At 39.2% G+C, this 22203-nt stretch overlaps 1 protein-coding gene across 2 annotated transcripts in view; it reads left to right on the forward strand.

Annotated features, from left to right (window-relative positions):
* The window catches only part of LOC109406727 (probable ubiquitin carboxyl-terminal hydrolase FAF), a 52095-nt gene that overhangs the window by 14688 nt on the left and 15204 nt on the right, over window positions 1–22203 (forward strand). For both annotated transcript variants that reach the window (XM_062858958.1, XM_062858957.1), the window contains exons 2-5: window positions 10707–10843; window positions 10907–11055; window positions 11124–12109; window positions 18172–21378. In XM_062858958.1, the coding sequence (XP_062714942.1) occupies window positions 10761–10843; window positions 10907–11055; window positions 11124–12109; window positions 18172–21378 (4425 nt within the window). In that variant the 5' untranslated portion in view covers window positions 10707–10760. The remainder of the gene's footprint in view (window positions 1–10706; window positions 10844–10906; window positions 11056–11123; window positions 12110–18171; window positions 21379–22203) is intronic.

Raw genomic sequence — 22203 nt, forward strand, 5'->3', positions numbered from 1 at the left:
GTCATCGTGGCGCGTTGTATTTCGCCAGCAAAAAGGAGTTTTATGAATCTGCGGAACAACGCTCGGAGATCACGGTAGGTGTTTTACTACTTTTTTTGTGCTGATAACTTATTCATCATTTATTTTCTACAGAATAGGTAACATTGCCGTTACTAACCCCACAGCCTGAAATATAGAAATTCCCTCCCAACACCTCAACACACTGGCAGGCAGACGGCGGAGCCACTCGCTTGGGCGCAGCCGGAGCGGAGATTCCGGCTGGCTTCGCTCCACCTGCAAAGGTGGCGCCACCAGCTGCCAGAATGGAGATCCCAGCTGGCTCCGTTTCTCCTCGATAGCCCGACAAACGAAGAGCACTACCACCCGCTTCTTTGCTGCCGGAGTGGAGATTCCGGCTTTCACTGCTACTCCTTGTAAGCCGGATCTTACAGAAGGCTGCATCACCCATTGTCGGAAAGAGAATCCCTGCTGCTTAGCTGCCCTTCGACACTATCTACCACCCGCTTGTTTCCTGCCGGAGGAGAAATTCTGGTTGGCTTCTCTGCTGCTCGGCGTACCGGCTGGCAAAAGGTGGCGAAATCCGTTGCCGGGACAGCGATTTGTTTTTGTTTTAGTATGTGCTACAGTAGCTATGTTGATTTTATTGTATGAGTAAATAAATTATGTACGAATCGTTAACAACACTTCATTGTTTAAGTAAAAATAAATAAAAAAAGTAAAAAATTAGGAATATCAAACAAAATATGCGGTAATGGATTTTATTAGGTTACCTACATACCTACAATTAGGAAATTCTAATACAAATTATAACAAAAAGCGAATGGCATTCATAAGTTCAAACTTATACTTTTTATTCATCGCATGTTATGTTTCATATTACGCACTCAGATGAGCTTCATTAGGAAAACGAAATGGCAAAAATTTATAACATTTTCTTATATATTCCATATGGAAATTTTTTTTCGTGTACTTGCTCCTATCCTGCAATTTCAATCAAGTTGTCGGCGATGATTGAAATATTCCAACATAAAATTACCATAGCCATTAAATACCTCTGAGGAAACAGTTGGTCATCATGACCGCTTTTCTCGGTAGATCAATCATTGCAGAATCTAAATCTGGTATTAGATTTCTTAGTGAAGCGTGTTTTACGAATTGGAATCTATTTTGTAAACTGGAACAGCCATCTTCATGCACAGATAAACGCCTAAAAGTAAGCAATGCCCTTGTAATTTCATAGTGTTGAAACTGTTGTGTTAAAATTGTTTATTCAAATGTTTACAACACCTCAAATAATGAGAGTAAACCATGCACGGACTTGAAAAATCTTTAAAGACCATTACAGCGCTTTGCGGACCTCTAAATTCCTTCGCGGACATTATTACATTACGGACATTACGGACCTTCACAGACCTGCACAAGCACTGGTTGTTTTGTGGACTGGACACAAAGGCTTATATTCCATGGAGATCTTGTAAGATCTGTACCATGTATACAGTTCAATATAATACTCCATTTACTTGTTAGAAGGGTCATTGGTCTGGGGCGTATAGATTAGTCATTCGTATAATACTAGTTTTGCTTGTAGATCCTGCATCTAGGGGCTGTCCATAAACTACGTAGACTCTTAGGGGGGGACGGGGGGATCTGGCAAAAGTCTACGCTCCATACAAATTTCGAAAATTTTGTATGAACAAAAGTCTACGAGGGGGGAGGGGGGGGGGGGGGGTTCTGAGGTGGTCGAAAAAAAGTCTACGTAGTTTATGGACAGCGCCCTACATTTCATGGAGTTTTGGGACGATCTAGATCATATGTAGAACTAAAAGTAGAAAAACTGTTATTGAAATCTTCAAAACATATGCCTTAAGGCGAAACTGGAAGCATTTCCTCACTTTTTGGTTTTTGATTTTTTTATTAAATAACGAAGCAATATTTTCAAAATCTATTTTCGTGCACATGTAGAGTATGGATCAAGGTATCATCTGAATTTTGTTTTGTAGTGGAAAATGTTTTTCGTCTTTACAGAAACCATTTTTGAACAAAATTTCACAAAAAAATGGTTTCTGAAAAAATGGAAAACATTTTCCACCTCAAAAAAAATCAGAAGTTACCTTGATCCATACTCTACATGTGTACGAAAACCGATTTTGAAAATATTGCTTCGTTATTTAATAAAAAAATCAAAAACCTAAAAAATGAGAAAATGCTTCCAGTTTCGCCTTAAAAAACAACATCAATGGAATCCAATCACTGTACGTGTCTAGTCTAGTCTAGTCTACACATACACAGCCATCACTTGGAAGAATCCTGGAAAATGATAGAATCGACCTGAATCGACTACTTCTATCATTTTTCTTGTCATTATCAATGCTTGCAGTGAATCAGTGATACATTACAAGCATTGAAGCGGCCAGGCCTACTGTGCAGCGTCATTGAATATTAAATGAAATCCATAGAACGGGGTCATCTTGTACCAACCGCTCCGTATAGTAAGTGGTATAGAAGTTAAGCAAAAACGTTGGGAGTGACGTTGCCCAGGCTCGGAAGCCTAGGTTTAAGCGCCATTGCTCGCTCTCTGAAACGAGAAAAAATATTGTGACCTTTTTGCCGGTTGTACTAAGAAAATCAGCTTTGAAGTGAATAAACTGTGAAACGTGTAGGGGCCCCAGGCATGATCAAGTCTGTAAATATTTTGAGAATTTCATCATTGACTCTTTAAATATGAGATATATAAAAGAAATTTAGAATTCTGTTTAAAGCTCATCTAACATTACTTTGGATATTCAAAATGATCGTTGGTTTTTACCTGTAATTTTTCAGAAATTTTCGAAGGAGGTACGCCGAGAAATACTTAAAAAATTCCATCAAAATTGCCTTATTCCATACTATTATTGGTTTCCACAATAATTTTTTTGTTTTGAGTGGGATTCTTGCAAAATTATCCAAAAATCATACTTGAGAAATTTTCTCACTCATTTTCTATGTATATGCTTTCGTCATGAATTTCGCCAAAAAATCATCCAACAAGTTTTCAAAAAAATTACACATTCGAAGCATCGCCTTTCCGTAGTACACACTACCACAAACTACGGAAGTTGTAATATTTTTTTTTTTTTTCATTCTTGGACATTTTTGCAAACATCCCTCCAAGATGTTCCTATGAAATCAGGCCACAAGTACGAAAAAAAAAAGAAATCTATTCAGAAACTCGTTCAATAAACCTCTGAGCGTTTCTTCTCAAATTCCTAAGATAAAATCGCCAAGAATGTATTTGTCAATCAGGGTTTGGCCAAAAAATCACTCAATGGCATCCGTTTTAACTTCTTCTGAAAACTTCATCAAGCATTTTCTGAGAAATTCCATCAATGTGGCCCGAGGATTTCTGCCGGTACCGACTTAAGAGTCAATGTGATCAACACATCTACTTACCTTCAGCCTCTTGTCAATCTGGATCAATCTAGTTCTGCATAATATATGCTAGAAAATTTAATATACATGCGATTTTGTACTTTTTTTGGAATAAGCGTGGAAGTTTTCTTAAAAAATGTTCATTATGCGATACTCCAGGATTTTCTGAATAAAGTTCGTCCAATAATTCTTAGTCATTAATATTTTTTGTGTGCTATAAGTCACTATTTAGTCACTTTTTTGCTATCTGTAAGTCACTATTTGGTCACTTTTTTCGAGAAATTGGTCACTAAATTAACTATTTCGACCATCATGTTTTGCTACCAGCCCTTTACACTTTCAGCATCAAGGCATCTTATAGAAATTAGAAAGATCTCACCAAATAATCAAACGTCCGGTATCTTTTTTCCTTACAGCGTGAAACAAGCTGTACTGTACAGAAACGCAATATTTTTTTCACTTGATGATGGATTTTTATTTCTCATGGGTTCTTCACTTCAAACTTTCTCAGCGCTTTGTATTAAAAGGAATCCAATCACTGTACGTGTGTATCGAAACAACTTTTATACATATTGGAAAATTGAGTTCCATAAAGTTTGGAGAGTTTTATAAACTAACGCAAACATATTTTATATGAGGCCGCCCCATGATGCGTCGGTGAGAGTGCAGGCCTAATAGCAAGTCGCTATTTAGTGGCTTGGTCATTATTTTAAGTCCCCAAATAAAATTAACAACTTCTCCCAGAATGCTTGTAACTACATATTATGAAAATTTAACCAAAAACTATGAGACAATTCAAATAAATTAGTAAATATGGGACATTTTGAAGAAAGAAGTTCTATTACATATTCATAGGCTATTCAAAAAAAACAGTTGTTTTCTTCTTGTAATTCCTCTGAAAATTTCCAAGGGGGTACGTAGAGAAATATTTCAAGTATTACATCTAAATTACTTAATTACTTTCTGTTATTCATTTTATTTTATTTTGAGAGAATTTTTGCAAAAATATTCAAGAAATCATATTTGAAAAATTCTTATTCAAATTCATTCGCACATTTTTAAGCATTTGTCTATCTAAGTTTCCATCAAGGTGAAATTCATGACAGAAAACATCCAACAAGTTTTCCAAGAGTTTCAAAAATTATTTATTTTTTTTTGACAGAATTTTCATGCCATGCTCATCTAGTTCTGCACAATGTATTCTATAAAATTGTAAATACATGCAGCTTTGTACAATTTTAGGAATGGAAGATGAAAGTTTTTCTTGAACATTTTCATTATGCGGTACTCCAGGCTTTTCAGAATCAAATTCGTTCTACAATGTTTCCTCACTAAGCATATTTTTGTGCCAAAAGTCAGTATTTAGCCACTTTTTTGCCATCTGAAAGTCAGTATTTGGTCACTATTTCAAAGATTTTGGTCACTAAAATAACTATTTTGACCATCAGTTCCTGCTACCAGCCCTGCAATCGACCTTCCATACTTTTCTGGCACCCAAATAACGCCACCCATCATTTGTTTTGGGCGAAATTTTTGATGAATCCCAGGGTGTCGACTACCTGGAAAAACCTGGAAAGTCAGGGAAAGTCAGGGAATTTGTTTTTGGACCTGGAAAATCAGGGAAAGTCAGGGAATTTTGTTGATGGTCAGGGAAATTTTTTAATGATTATCATAAAAGGATGTTTTTGAGTTATACATATTCCTACAGCAAAGGAATTTCAAAAACTAGTTAAATTGTTTCTTTAAGGCAAAACTGGAAGGTATTTCTCATTTCTTTGGTTTTTGATTTTTTTATAAAATAACGAAGCAATATTTCCAAAATCGGTTTTCGTGCACATGTAGAGTATGGATCAAGGTATTTTCTAATTTTTTGTGGTGGAAAATGTTTTCCATTTTTGCAGAAACCATTTTTTGTGTTATTTTGTTAAAAAATGGTTTCTGCAAAAACGAAAAACATTTTCCACCAGGAAAAAAATCAGGAGATACCTTGATCCATACTCTACATGCGCACGAAAACCGATTTTGAAAATATTTTATAAAGATCAAAAACCACAAAGTGAGCAAATGGATCCAGTTTCCCCTTTAACTGTTACATCCATGATTCTGATTTACGATCAAATCAATGTATGAACTTCATCCTGATTTTTGTAGTATTCAGTTAACATGATGCTGTTCTGAATTTTATCATGGATACTTATTTCGTGTAAAAATTACAAGTCTGGTTTAAAAATACAAGCAATTTCTTCGATCCTTGGTGTATTGGTATATTAATGGCCTTGTGGAAAACTATGGTTCAGGTTCTTGATGGTTTTATGTGAAGTCTAATGGAATATTTTACAAGATGTGAGTTCTGAAAAAATAACACAGAATCTTAACGTTCTGCAAGAAATCCTTCAAAGATCTAAGTCTACCGTAGATGAACCATCAAGAATTTCGATGAGAATATGGAAAAATCATGTAACGAGTTTACCTAAGATCAGAGCTGCCAAGTATCAGTCATGTCAGTTGACTACTGATTTTGCACCATCGTCACTATCACTGTAGGCCGATCAATATCAAAACGATAGTGACCGGCAACGACTTGATACTGACCCACACACTAGAGCACTATCATAGCAACTGAACTGATATTTTTGCGTTTTTAGCCAAAAATCAAAATGTTTTGTGACCATCATACGAAGCTTTTTATTCTGTACCACATATTTAAATTTCATCACTTTAAGTGTTTATTTTGATTATTTAAACGAATTAGAAAGATGGTCTATCAGTGATATCTACTCGCCATCGCAATCAGTCCAGTTGTGATGGGAAAAGAAAAATGACGGTGACGCGGTGACTCAACAGAGCACACGCTGACTTGGATCGCAGTCAGCCTATCAAAATCGGCAGTTTGCCTACCATTGATAGTGACAGAGAGCAACTCTGCCTAAGATCTAAAAAAAAAATGCAAATTTATTGAAACTCAAGAAGATAAAAACACAAAACAAAAAGACATTCTCTTTAATGCTGGTTGATCCATTCCTGAAAAGCATTTGAAAAGTTTCAGCTATTTCAAAATGATAAATATGTAACGAAGACGGGATTATCAATCTTCTAAAAGTCCTTCGAGTGAAATTCATGTTGCATTTTCTAGTTATTGAAGAATTTCGAAACCAACCCTGCTAGACATCCTGTAATCTTATTTTAGGATTCAACAGATTTTCCATCAATGCTTAGAGGCATAAGAAAGTTTAGCAAGAAAATCCGTACGACTTTTCGAAAGCGTTTGATGGAGATTTTAAAAAGTATTTTTGGGACATAATTTCTACAAAATAAGTTTGACGAATTTTTGATAAAAAAAAAAATCTAAATGAGTTCTAAGTGAGTTTGTCAGCATTGTGGCAGACCTCTTAGAGAATATTCCATGAAAAGTTACACGATTCATGAAGGTCTTTTTGACAAATTAGGAAAGTTTATGAACTACATTCAGATATTGCCAATACATTTACTGTAAATTACTATAATTATAATTATAATTATTATTCACATCAGTATCAGTACCAGAAATAATTTTGCTGAACTTTTAGATGAATCTCGTGCTGAAGGATTTATGAAAAGTGCTTGGCGGATTTTATTTTTAAGATTTTTTTCATTTTGAAATTTAAATGTACACACATGCAAAATTTGCGGCAAAATTGCAACCATCTGGATTAGCTTATAGAGTAGTTCTAACTAATAAAACAAAATCAAGATGTCACCCTAATAATGTTTTGAGGGTATGTCTTACGAATATCCTAGTTGTAATTTTGGCGTTTTTAAAAGAATTGTTTGTTGGTCTTCTGAAAGGATTTTCATCTAAATTAGGGAGTTTTTGGTGGATGTGCCAAAAGTTATTTCCAACACAGTGTATCAGATAGAAGAATTCTGAAGAAATACTGCCAATATGCCTTAAATCTATTGGAAAAAAAATCTGGTTCAGTTTACTTGTTTTTTTTTCTGTTTTCACTCCTAGAAAAACCAGGAAAATTCAGGCAATTTTATTTTATCTCATGAGCAGACACCCTTAAGCTATGATTTACATGACCTGGATTTTTCAGTGAAAGTGACTGGAAAGTCAGGGAAAGTCAGGGAATTTGATTTTCAAAATTGAGTCGACACCCTGAATCCGTTTTCTTCGAGGATAAAACGTTACCTAATTCTGCTTCTAAACTGGAATATGATTCCAGTGATGCCGGTGAATACTCAGTGTTCTTTGAATTAATAATTTGTGCTGAGCTGACCAAGTCTTTAATTCGTCAACAACATCAACGAACAAATTGGGGTTTGATGACATGGCGCTTGAAGCCGCCATATCCAGCTGCCTTTGGTTAATTTGGCATAAGTCGTTATTGATGCTACGCAGCTCGGTAGATATGCCCGTCGTTACAGATTGTAATGAATTTGTTATGGACTCATTCGTTTTTTTGGCAACGACATCAACAACTGTGGTGATGTGGTTTTTTATTGCCGAGACACTTCCAGCTAAGCTGCTGGTTTTGTTTATGGCGGCAAGCTCATTTTTGATAGCAGTCATCAAAATCTCCAAACCTTCAAAAGCTTCATCGCCGATGTGCTTATTTTGATGTAGGTTTAGCTTATGAACAATTTCCGTATTTTGGTGCAGTTGTTCTGTTAAGAGTTTTTGCTGATCGTATAGTCCTTCCTTCGCAATATGCTTCGCAGTGTAGAGACTCCAACGCATGCGGCGTGGAAAAGTACGTCATTTCAATGAATTTCAAAATAGTTCGAATTAAGATTACATTTTGACTAGTTCAAATTTTGATTTCTTACCCTAGGTTTTTGGGCAAATCTTTAGCACACAAATGGTGCAATCTCATAATTTAAGCATAATACATCTATTAAAATACCTTTCGGTAACATTTCAGTCGAAAAAGTGCTCAATTGCCACTACCGCAACATTAGGTACTACCACAACGAAGGGAACAATTACCCTATGTAGTTAGAAAATACTCTACAATATATCTCTATTGTCGAATTCGTTTTTGATTCAGTTCCAACCTGGGTTGGAACTGGATGAGATCACAGTTTCAACCCCAACCCGACTTCGGTTTCGCTTGTACTGTTTGAGTTTGTTTGACGTTTGTTTGTTTACACATTTTCCGCCAATCCAGTTCCAACCCAGGTTCAAAAACGAATTCGACATGTCATAGAGATGAGCGGAAGTTACATATGTCGATTCGGCAACGCTGTTTGTTTTGTTTATTTACAACAGCTTCCAACACTTGCCACAAAGCTTAGATGTTCAAACTTTTTGTGTGACTTTTTTGTGGTGTAAATTGTTTTGTTTACGTATGCCAATTATATTCGAACATTTTTTCCCAAATTTTGAAAAAGATAACAGCGCAATCGAAGAAATCTGAAAATCACTGCAAAGAATAGCGCGAATCAAATCGGCAGAAGTGAATCAAGCAGCAGCAATGAAAGTTTTTTCGAAAAGAGCAGCGACAAAAGTTTTTTTCTTCGTGAGCATAAGCTCTTGAAAGCAGAATTAATTAAATATTATCTTAAGAATTCTTACTAAATTTACATATGTCATCAAATTCTCGATAATAAAAATAAATATTTGTAATATGTTTATTGTCGATTGCAATGAGCCATTTTACGAAGTGACAACAATGTTGATGATGATATTGATCTTCACGGGTTATTGGACGCTACCTCCTGTCAAAATTCATTCATTCACGAGCCGATTGTAAAATGGACTATACCGTTCAACCAACGCCTTCCTACAAACGATAAACATGTTCATTTGGCTCACACTTTGACAGTTCTCTCTGCTCGATTGGCTCACAATTGCCGCCTCTGCACATCTCTATAATGTAGGATTACTAATACACGTCGGCTATGCGTGTGTTAGTGTTCTTTCAATTCAGACGACTCAACCTCGTGATATGTTCACAAACAAAATTGGCAAATTTTACCACTTCTAGATGAACATTTGAAAAGGGCCTAACATTTTGTAAACAAACATTTTTCTGTCTCTGTAGGGCCCATCTGCATCCATCCACGCACATCAACACCCTTAACAGATAGCTTGAAGAACACTCTTTCTGATAAGGGTGTTGATGTGCGTGGGTGGATGCAGATGGGCCCTACAGAGACAAAAACATGTTTGTTTACGCAAAGCAGATAAGCCCTTTTCAAATGTTCATCTAGACTTTCACTTCGATTCCTATGTGCACTTCCCAAAAAAAAAATGTAACGGCGATCGTAAACTTTACCAGAGATATAGTTTGCTCGATATTAGAATATCAATTCACCGCAAAATCGAATAATAAAATCGGATGCTGTATCTCGTGTTGTCGTACGATTGTACCTACATATCCCGAATACTCGAATGAAACGAAAACAAGCGATTGCGACACCGATTGATTTCGTTCTTTTTGTTTTCATGCGTGCTCACTTCTTCTTCTTTTTACTTCTGGCTGGGTGCTCTTTGTACTAACAAAGAGCTAAAAATGGCGCAGCGAACTAGCGCTATATTGCCAGTTAATTTTTGGTTTATACTCAATTAGAGTTTACTTTCTGGTGAGCACGCCGCGAACACGACCGAGCGTGTCGATCGCTGCGTCGTACTGATGCGTGCTCACTTCCAACAAAAAATACAAAAATAAGAAACAAAACAAACAGCGCTTCAACCCTTTGTTTTTCGTCGGATGAAAATGGGAGCCACATGCTTAATAAAGGAACCAATACCCTACATACCTATGAGTCCATCCGTTATACAGTACGAGAAATAAGTAGGTTGCAGATTGCAACCAAAATTCCATCACAATCGTATCGCTGGAAACAGAGATTTTGATCCTCAAACATGATTATTTTGTATGGAAATCAGCTCTGTCTTTATACTCATTTCTCGCACTGTATTAAATATAATGGAGAAAATATTGGACGAACAAACTAAAAGCTCGTACTTAATGGGGATCCCTCATCAAGCCTCCCGGTCCGCCTGAGTGCATGCCTAGGACATGTTAACGAAGGAAACTAGGTAAGACCACATCTGGCCTATGCGCAGACGGGCCGTTAATTGGTTGCAGTAATAACAACGGGACTCTTATTAGTTTCATTGATTGAGCCATAATCTGACTAATTTATATTCTGCCCATGATCGCATAACTGTCCCATATGAATAGGAAACCCAGCAAATATGGGACTGATATGCGATCATAGGCAGTATTGTTGTATGACAACCGTGTAATGTTTAATAATCCAATTATCGTTGTACTAATTTTGTATACTATCATCTAATCTACTTTCAGACATGATTGTTTAGTTTAATTTGGACTCAATCGGTTTACAAACTACTTACTACAATGACGTACGACACTGGTGGACGACCAGTAGAGCCACCGGAGGAGCAGAATGACGCGGCTCAAAACGTTGAACAACATGAACCGTAAGTTTCGATAGTCAACCTAAATATTGATATCAATTGATTTGTTGGACGAATTCATTACAGAAGCCCGGAAGAACTATTAGCCAGCTTTCCAGAGGAGAAGCTCTCGTCATTAAACATCAAAATATCCAGTTCTCGTTGGGTTGTTCCAGTGTTGCCGAATCAGGAGCTAGAATGTCTTTTGAATGCAGCGATTCGTCTATCCCAAGCAGGTAGGTGACGAACTATTTCCTTTTCAGTAAATTATCAGAACATTGGAACAATTTTTCATCTATTTTAGGAATCGACGACAAATGCGAGCCATGTTTGAAATTCTACCGCGATGGTCTGACTACTTCTTTCATCAAGATTCTCACCGACGAAGCCGTTTCTTCGTGGAAATACAACATTCACCACTGCATTCTAATGTCATGTAGCAAGTTGTTGCATTTGATAGCTCTTCACATGAAGCATGATAATCCTCACCTGCTAAGCCTTCTAGCAGTAGTGTTCGATCCGGAAAACAAGTTCCACACTCAAAATGCATCCCGCCAAATGGAACTGCATCTTTCCCTAGGAGAATCCGAGGAACCACTGCAGGAGGGTAAAATTTACGCAAGGCCTCCTCCAGAGCCAAAGAATCCGCGCGGTTGGTTAGTCGATTTGATCAACCGATTCGGGGAATGCAACGGATTTGACAACTTTCTGGAACGGATAAACGTCGGCATTGCTCTGTTTCGCAAACAACGGGAAATTGCATCCAGTAAGAGTCTGGATTCGTTTGATGAATCCGTTCGGATGAAAAGCAGTGCCACGACCTCATCTGCCACGGCAGCCAGCACCGGTGCCGATGAAACTGGAAAACTGTCTTTGCTCTTGCTGCACACGCTGCTTCGACCCTTTGGACAATGTGCCGAACTGTTAACGGTGGCCACCGTAGAGAAATACTTTATGCCCATCTGGGACGTGCTGCTGGAAATCCTAGAAACGCTTTCCGACGATGAACTGAAGCGCGAGGCTAAATTCGAAGGGAAAAATGATATTATTACCGGCATTGTCAAGTATGCCCGTGCCTTGATCAATCGCGTTCCGAGTCAGGAAAATTTGTTACGCGCCTTGGAAATGTGCCGACTGCGGATCATATTGCGTGTGCTGCAAATTTCCAGCTTCAATGGGAAAATGAATGCCCTCAACGAGATCAACAAAGTGTTGGGTTACGTCTCGTACTATCCGCACCGTCAAATGGCGGAGGATGAAGTGGATGTTCTGAATGCCGAGAAAATGGCGGTAAGTACTTTTTCAAACTGTATAGTACTTAAACCCAGCATCTTAATGTGATGTAGTGCAGATGATTATATTACTGAAATTACAAACTGATTCATGACGAAATTTATCAGAACTTCCATGAATATTTGAAAATACCTTCTTGGCTCGGTCGCCCTACTATGGGACGTTTGGAACATGGTTCAGTTAAATTTAGATATTCAGAGAACAAACCTGTATGATTCTTATTATATAAACATTCCAAGGATTGGAAGTTTCAACTTTTCATTGTTCTGAGGAATCTTCTTCAACCGCCTCGATTTGAACACAGGTACCTAATCTCTAACGGACCCAGACACTTCGATGTTGGTCGGATTGGAAAAGAAACAACATCCTCTTGCTCGTCATTCTATCGTGGACAGAGTGAAAAAGGGAAAGCACTACTAGGGAAACCAGTTCGATATAGGGGAACTTGTGAATTTTTTACAGTTTTGTTGTATTCGTCATGGGGGATTTTTTGAAACCTGTTGAACTCAAAATTGACCTCATATCCTTTCCAGCCAAGCTGAATTATATAGACACATTCTACCGTGACGTTACAACGTTTTGACGCCATTTTGGGCAGATTTTTCACTATAACTCGTAAATTTGACCATAAACCCTCAAATATTTTTGCATATTCGGATTCCTTGTAAAATTTCCTATAAGTATGATCTGTTGAACAGTTAGTTTTGATTGAGAAAGTATGTTAAAAATTAGAATTAGTAGCGTGACGTTACAACGTTGTAACGTCACGCTACTAATTCTAATTTTTAACATACTTTCTCAATCAAAACTAACTGTTCAACAGATCATACTTATAGGAAATTTTACAAGGAATCCGAATATGCAAAAATATTTGAGGGTTTATGGTCAAATTTACGAGTTATAGTGAAAAATCTGCCCAAAATGGCGTCAAAACGTTGTAACGTCACGGTAGAATGTGTCATAACCAAATTTCAGGCACTTTGACCGATAGAAACCCTCAATGACGAAGAGTTAAGTTTTAGGCTGTTCGGGCTCGTTTGGAAGTTGACCATGTTAACTTCTTTTCTCGGTCTGCATATGTTGGTAGCGGTTGTCTCAATTGGCTAAGAATAACACTACGGATCGCCTGATCCAGTGGTGAGAGTCCACTAAACAGGTTACCCCTAATTCATGGTGTTATGCGGCTTTATGTTTACCGTGCCAAGGAATGAATGGTTAGGGAGGGGGGGGGGGGGGCGTTTCATAAAAACCTAACCACAAAAGGAGCCTGTGGCGAGTTAGGGCGTCCTCCACAGTATTAAGCCCTTACTGCGCTAACCGGAGCAATGGTGCAGCGGATTTTGCGTTTCTTCGAGATAATCAGTTGCCCTTCTTAAGGCTAAATAAGGGCGAGATTATTCAAATGTTGCAGAATTTGTCATGAGTTGACTGATTGGCATGTGTCACATGAAAAGTCTCCGTTTGACCTTCTTTGCACTTTTGAGTGTTCCTTCGCAAACTTTGCGTATTAAGGCGTCCCTGCTCAACAAACTAGGGAACCTGTACTAATTGGTTGCGATCACATTGTATGGATAACTCGCTTCCATTGCTACTCCATGAGAGTTTCATTGTGGTTTTGTAACTGCAACGCCCTCCATTGTGGTATGCCATAACTATTGCTTTGCAAGAAGCTTGTCCTCCGCGGTCTGTGCGGACTGCAAGAGTTATTCCAAGCTCTGCTTACCTCAAATCTCCAGGAGCAAATGGGGTTTTGTCCTATTTTTCTCCAGAGGGATTTGAGTCATGACCCGCTGGTTGGGGGTTTTATAGTTGGGTGGCTTTTTAGTTGGGGCTCCGTTAGTTGAGCTGTCAGCCAACTAAAAAGCACCTGGATGTCATAACTCAATGTCAAACTAAAAATGACAACCAATCTGTAATTCCGAGGGACGAGCTAATGAGTTTTTGGTTTCTTAAACTTTACTGATAATCGAAAACAATTTCTATTTCATATTTCTTAAAAAAAAAAACAATGTGTACAATTACTTCAAAACAAATGCAAAACATCGGCAATCTTTAATTTATCGATAATTGAAAGCATTTTGTGCTTGCATTTTGGTCCGGGTGGTTTCATAAACATCTATATTTTCACTTCACCGATTAAAAATGGGTGAAAAAAATTATTTCTCGCATTGGCCATAAATGTATCTTGCAAAACGTATCAGTTTTGCTCTAAATGTAAAATAAATTGAAAAATTTTACTTTTTACTTCCAACCTAAACATGATTAAAAAAAAAACAATGCGCACGCCCCTTGTGCTGCTGTCACTTCACCCAACTAGCGAATCGAATGCGTTGGTTGGGTGGAGGTTGTGGCTCAACGAGCGGGTTCCGACTGTATGTCAAACATGTTTTGAGCTCTTGTAGTTTTCTATTTAATATTTCCATGGCGTGAAATTACTCGATAGTTTTATCCTGAAACCTTGCGTGCGTTGTATGAAGAAAAAATGAGTTCCGGATTTATCTGGTTACCTCGTTCTTTCTGAAATGCTTGAAACGCATTGTCGCTTTTCACATCTGTGATGTTCGTCTGGCTAACATGCATATTCATGTGAACTCATATGCCTCCCAATTAATGATGTCCACCGTGACTCTTTTACACAAAGTTGTATACGTTTTCAAGAAAGCACTCGCAGTGTTTGCTTGGGTGATTTTTTGAATATTGAGGATGCTTTCGATGACGTGCCTTTTAATGTCACATTGAAAGTCGCATGACATCACAAGCTATCATCAATTAGCAATAGGCCCTCTTTACGCTTATGCGTTTTACAGTGTCCTTTTCACAGGGTGGCCACCGAACCGGGAAAAACGGGAAAACTGGGAAAAAGACGGGAATTCAGAACGACCGGAAAAAAAGCGGGAAAAAGCCGGGAATTTGAGATGATTACCGGGAAAATTATTGTTGAGAGAAATTTGGTGAACATATTTGAATTTTATACAACTTATCGATTCTGTATAAGCAAGCTAAGCTCAAATTATTGATTTAGATCCTGTACAACCTCGAAATTTTGCTAATTCATTGTCGAATTTGCGACTAAATTTAGAACTTCAGCATCATTCCAAACATACACAATTTCATAAAGGATTATCCCCTTCTTTCCCATGATTTGAACGACTGTTTTTATGTGAAGAAAGCGTTTCCGAAAAAAGTGCTCGAACAAAACTTAATCTAAATTGACCAAAGTTTTCGAAAACAATGAAAATTTTTTACAGTTGTAAATCATTAGTTGTTTGATTGTTCATAAAAAATTCTACTATTAAAACGTGTGTTGGTAGTTGGGTTTACCTAATGAGATTACAATTGTAATGTAAAAGCTATTGCATTGTTAAGTTTGTTATATAGTCAACTGTGTACGTTGTATACTAAATTTAAGAATTTTCCATGAATTGCATTCTCCAATTCATGGAACATTCTTCGATTGGTTGCATGGAGTGTGTTACGTTTATAAATTGTAGTGAATATTTTCTCAGCTTATTTTGTATGTTATAGGTTACTATGGTTTGTACATTTGTCCCTGAATTTTAATGCGCATTTGCAGCGCTCCAGTTATTTCGGGCAGTGATCCAGTACAAAACACGCAAGCTGTCCCCTAACACGGACATCAAACGGCAGACGGACTTGTGCTGTTGCCCGAATTTGGATGCCCCTTACGATTAAAAATGCCTAGATCAAAAACAAGCTATGAATGCAGCAACAGATGCTGCGAACTAAAAGCGGACTATACGGACCGCAAGAACAATTATGAAACCTCGTCATCCTGGGTTTGGACTTCGTTATCTATTTAGATAATCGGGCACAATTTATGTTATGTGTTGGTAGACCGTGATGTGTTTTGTACATTAAGGAGGTTCCCGATTTTTTTTTTTTGTTACATTGGCGCCCAGCGTGGGGCCCAATACGCAAAAGAAAATGCTGCAATTGTAAGGTTCCAATGTTTTTGTTATAGCATCATATTTATTTAATTGCGTTTGTTTCGAGTTCCTCGAACATCGATGATGCTCTAGAGCAATCATGGGAAGTAGAGGGATAAATATTGAAAGTTCAAATTCAGAGAAAGAATTGTGTCTTTCGATCAGAATATTTAACATTTTCGACGATTAATTTTATCAGCATTTAGAACATTGTTGCAAGACAGTGCTAAAACAGTTTTGTTATTTTCAACTGTAATCGTTTCTAAATATGGTTTATTGAGGAAAAGTATTAGTATTTGCTAGTTAAATGCATAATTTTGAGTGTTTTTTTTCATTGTTCCAATTTTTACGTAAAACGAGAATTGGATGTTACATACTCCAAAAATGTCCATTTTGAAAAACCGGGAAAAGTTGAAAAATCGTACCGGGAAAACCGGGAAAAAGACGAGAATTCCAAAACTAAAATTGAGTGGCCACCCTGTTTTCAGGGCACCCTTTCTTATTTCATCACCTTTCCTTTTGCAAATTCCCATCCCTTGTCCCATTCTGCCCTCAGGTAAATGATGAAATAGGTTTATATGTATGGCGATGGCACAAATGTCCCAAATGGAGGATAACGTGCCTCTGGAGGCGGCCTTCTGATACCTGTATTTTCGGCAGTTGTGTGGGGATTTTTTGAAACCTGTTGAACTCAAAATTGGCCTCATATCCTTCCCAGCCAAGCAGAATTATACAACCAAATTTCAGACAATTTGGCCAATAAAAACCCTCCATGACGAAGAGAATAAACCTGCCTGTCAATTCTTTAAATTCTTTAAAAAAAAAAGGCACGAACACCGTCTTCAGCCAGAGGCTGTTCAGACTGATCCGAACTTAACACAACTTAACTTAAGATAACGGACACGACACATATTACGAGCACTAGTAATCCTACATTATAGAGATCTGCGGAGGCGGCCATTGTAAGCCAATCGTGCAGAAAGAACTGTCAAAGTGTGAGCCAAATGAACAGGCTGATCGTTCGTAAGAAGGCGTCGATTGAACGGTATTGCAATCCGAACTAAATAAATTAAAATTATTTATTTTTAATATCGAGAAATTGACGGTATATGTAAGTTTAGTAAAAAGATAGAATTTAATTAATTCTGCTTTCAAAAGCTCAAGCTTATGACGAAACTTTTGTTGCTGCACTTCTCGAAAAAACTTTCATTGCTGCTTCTTGCTTCATTTCTGCCGATATGTTTAGCTTAACACTTTGCAATAAATTTCAGATTTCATCGATTGCTCCGCTATTTTTTTCAAAATTTTGAAAAAAAAATCTACCATAATTAGAAAATGTAAACAAAACAACTTGAACCACTACGAAGTCACGCACAAAGTTTGAACATCTAGCTTTGCAGCAAGTGTTGGCAGCTGATGTAAACAAAATGAACAGCGTTGCCGAATCGACATATGTAACTTCCGCTTATCTCTATGTAGAGGATTTCTAACGAGCACCAGTGGATACGAGAAAGAAACATTTCTTGCGAAAGTTTCATCGCTCGGAGTGGGAATCGAACCCTCCAGTCGATTTTGATACTTTTTGCAGTCGATTTTGACACTTTTTGCACCAAAATGAAGACAATTACTTTTATTATTCTAATACTGCCGTGAATCGCAAGTCAGTCCCATCTGCATTTTGAACTATTGTAGTGCTTGAAACTTTAACTGTTTCGAGAAAGTAGCACATTTCTGGGCGTTTAGTCAAATTTGTCATTTTTGGTGTCCCACGACGCTCTTATTCTTGATTTTAAATTTTCTTGGAGTAAAATGCTCAATTTTCAATCATAGAGCATGAATTGAATCTTCTAATCAAATCTGATCGTTTGATAATACTGGTTGACATGTATTTAACAACAAAATCATTTATGGAAGAAAAAGTTTGAATCTCACGCAAAACGTAACGTGTGGAATGTGTATTTTGGGGATGTCCAGGTGTAATACAACTTTGTCAAATGACTTTATGCATACGGGGTGGCCTTATTTTTAGTTCATGGGTCCATGCTTGTTTTTTTTTTATTATTTATTGTTCATGTCAATCAAAATAACGATTTCCCTCTCTTTATCTTTCAGAAATGGATCCGGGACAACGATGTGCTGGGCATAGTACTACGCGATTCTCTACATCAACCGCAGTACGTCGAGAAGCTGGAAAAAATCTTACGATTCCTAATTAAGGAGAAGGCGCTCACCTTTGACGACCTGGATGCCGTTTGGCGTGCGCAAGCCGGCAAGCACGAAGCCATTGTTAAAAATGTACATGATCTCCTGGCAAAGCTGGCGTGGGATTTTAACGCGGAGCAGCTAGACCATCTTTTCAAATGCTTCCAAGCGAGCATGAAAACGGCTAACAAAAAGCAAAGAGAAAGGTTACTGGAGCTGAACCGTCGCCTTGCTGAGGACGACAAAAACGGAGTAATGGCACAGAAAGTGTTGAAACTGTTCTGGACTTTGGCTCACAGTGCCGATATTCCTCCTGAAGTGCTAGACCAGGCGTTGGCGTCACATGTGAAAATTTTGGACTACAGCTGTTCTCAGGAGAGGGATGCCCAGAAAACCATGTGGCTAGATAAGTGCGTGGAGGAGCTGAAAACTGGTGACGAGTGGGCGTTACCAGCGTTACGTTTGATAAGAGAAATTTGCACTTTGTACGAAACAACTTCAAGCCATGCTCCGAGGGTGCACCAAGTGTTAACCAGGCAGCAGGTCATCGATAGGCTGCAGAACGATCACACATTGGTTATTCTAGTGACCACCAGCTTGACCAAGTACATGGACAAGGTACGAGCGCAGGTCAAACTAAACCCATCGATAAATCCAATGCACCTGCTATTGGACAAGCGGTATCCGCATCCGCAGCAGATTCAGGAGAGGTTGGAGTTTCTGAAGTTTCTCCTCAAGGATGGACAGCTATGGCTGTGCGCAGATCAGGCCAAGCAAATATGGCAATGTTTGGCGGTAAACGCTGCATTTCCAAGTGATCGCGAAGAATGCTTCCGTTGGTTTGGTAAACTGATGGGTGATGAACCGGATCTGGATCCGGGAATCAACAAAGACTTTTTCGAGAACAACCTACTCAAACTGGATCCCGTGCTGCTGACCGAGAGTGGAATCAAGTGCTTCGAGCGATTTTTCAAGGCAGTCAACTCGAAAGAGGAGCGCTTGAAGGGTAAACAACGAGGCTACGTGCTCGACAATGAGGATCTAATAGGCAAGGACTATCTGTGGCGAGTGATAACGGATGCCGATGAGGAAATCGCCTGCAAAGCAATCGATTTGCTGAAGGAAGTTTCAACGGCTCTGGGACCGAGACTACAGGCCAACGTTTGCGAGTTCCACGAAAATTTTATCAGCGAATGCTGTGATAGGCTCCAAATTTACTACGAGACTGTACAAAATGATATAATCGATGAAAGCACTAAGATAGTAGAAGATGATATTATTTGTAGAAGACTGCTGACGGCGGAGAAGATGTGCCGAGTGGTGAGTGCCCTCCAGGAATACATAAAGGAATGTGATAGAAATTATACCGGAGAACGAATGCTACTCCCCTTGAGCCGAGCTTCTCGGGGAAAGTACATTAATTTGCCTATTCGTTTTCAAAATCCGGGTCGGCAACTGGAGGATCTAGTGGTGGTCACGCACAGCAATGAAACGATATTTTCATTCAAGCGTAACCTGCTGAAAAAAATCAAAGCCACCACAAACAACCTAAAGATAGATCTGTTCAACTGCAACGGAGAACTAATTGAAGTACATGACGATCGGAAGCCTTTATCTCACTACAATATACGCGACAAATCGCTCATCACCGTAAAGCTGACGCCTAGCGGATCTGGACTAGCCAGCTCTCCAGATAGTTCCAGCGATAGTAGCTCCGGTTCACCACCTCGGCCCTGCCCGGACATGCTACGGTCAGAATCAGAGGAAATGCTGCCCGGCGTAATCATTTCACGGAAACCTCTGTATGTGGACTTTTTCCTCAAAATATACCAACTGGGAAGTGATCTGCAGCATGATTTGCTTCGGGATTGTTGTGATTCACTGTTGCACCTTCTTCCAATGGACGTGCTGACGGTAACCAACATTCAGGATATGTGTGGCTTCAATTCCGATGTAACCAACAGTACCAGTACGCCGACACCGGAATCCCTCTTCATCGATCCCAGTCCGGCCCGTGTCCTGTACAATTTGGAAGTGTTGCATGCCATGCTACTGCCCGCTTTGGATCCGGGAAGTGAAATGACTCTGCGCCTGCAGTCTTCGTGGCTGCACTGCGGCGCTGCCCATTTTATTCTCGACCTGCTGACAAAGAACAACTTTCTCCCAACTGCCGACATGCACACCAAACGTGCTGCCTTTCATTGTGTGCTTAAGCTAGTCAAATTCTTCCTCTACATAGTAGGATGCGTGCTGAACACAGTCGGGAAAGATCCGCTGAATTCCTATGCAGACGCCGATCGATCGCAGGTGGAAATCCTAAAACAAGCCATTCAAGCTATTACTGGCAATGCCGAATTGACTATACGATCGATGGCTCTGAAACTGACCGAAAGCATTGCAGACCAGATGTTGTCGGCTAGCGTGGAAGGAGATCGTTGTCGCAATCTTTTCAAATCAGCAGTACAGTGGAGCCTGCCGGACATGCCTACCATCAAAGCAATTGTTAATCTGGCTTGGGCAGCGTCCGGTAACAATCTGCATTCGATAGGAACAGCGGTAGATTTCAGTCAGAACATTAGCATTCCAGAGAAAACCGACTATGCCGTTTGTAAGGAAGCGTTGGAGGTTCTCTGTATTTCGCTGGTGCTCCATTATGGTGCGTATGAGACGCTCAGCCGTGACAATTGTTGGTCCAGTTTCATCATGTCGTTGGTGCTGACGAATCCTTCGCGCCATATTCGCCAAACGGCATACGAGCAGCTGTTTCTCATCAGTACTTACTGCGCCTCAGATCGGCGTCCATTTCTGTTTATGGTCAAACTGCTGGTAAAGCTTCTACACACAATCATCCCGCAGCACCAGGAAACGTGTGCCGACTATTTTCAACTGTTTTGTCGCATTTTGAACTACGGATGTTCATACAGCTGGCCGCTCCCCAACTGCGAGGAACTGCTGGTCCAGGAAATCAACTGGCTGAGGTCTATAAGGGACAGCGTTAAAACCACCGGCGGCATTCAAGTGCACGACGATCTGCTGGAAGGCCATCTTTGTCTGACCAAGGAACTAATGTGCTACCTTAGTCCGGAGGTGAAAGCTCAACGCACCGATTTGATTACGGTAAGTGGGACCATATAGCCAATGCGGTAAGCGCATGGGTATTCAGCAAGACCATGCTGAAGGGTGACTGAGGGTGACAGGTTTGATTCCCGGTCGTTCCTGGAACATTTCGCTATAAAAAATAATTGACTTTCTTGGGCATAGTGTACATAATGATACATTACATATGCAAAATGATCATTGGCAGAGGAATATCTGAGATAATAACTGTGGAACGGCTCATAGAACACTAAACTGTGGCGCAGACTTTGTCACAGTTGGGACGTTCTCTCTCTCTCGTTTGTCGGGTGAAGATCACTGCGTCCAGATTTTAGAACTATTGTGATATACCCTTTTGCTGTGAGGTACGCAAGTTATCTCAGTACCATATTTGTCACTGAAATACCTTGGTATCGACTGAACTCAAGACCATCTATTATTGATGAATAGAGATCCTGAGTTACAGTATGTGACTCCCCCATTCTGGCGAGACTAGCTTTATGAAGCCAACCACGTCCTTGGGAGATAAGATCCATATGTCAGCAGGCCCTAAAAAGGGCTTGCTGAGAACTTTGAACCTACGTTGAGTGAGTGCACTGCAATAGCAGAGGATGTGTTCTGATGTTTCCCTCTCCTCGTCACAGAAGCGGCAATTTGAGGTTTGGATTGCTCCGATCTTTTGTAGATGGTATCTGCAGGGGCAGTGTCCTGTTATTAGACCGGTGTAGATGTTGAGATCCCTTTTTTTGAGACCTAATAGTTGTTGGGTTTTCTTGGGGTTTATCGTTACGAGCCTTTTGGATTGGCTCGTATGGGGAAGTGCATTCCAGTTTGATGTGATTTGAC

Source organism: Aedes albopictus, chromosome 3, assembly GCF_035046485.1.
Source record: "Aedes albopictus strain Foshan chromosome 3, AalbF5, whole genome shotgun sequence".
In the NCBI taxonomy this organism is placed as follows: domain Eukaryota; kingdom Metazoa; phylum Arthropoda; class Insecta; order Diptera; family Culicidae; genus Aedes; species Aedes albopictus.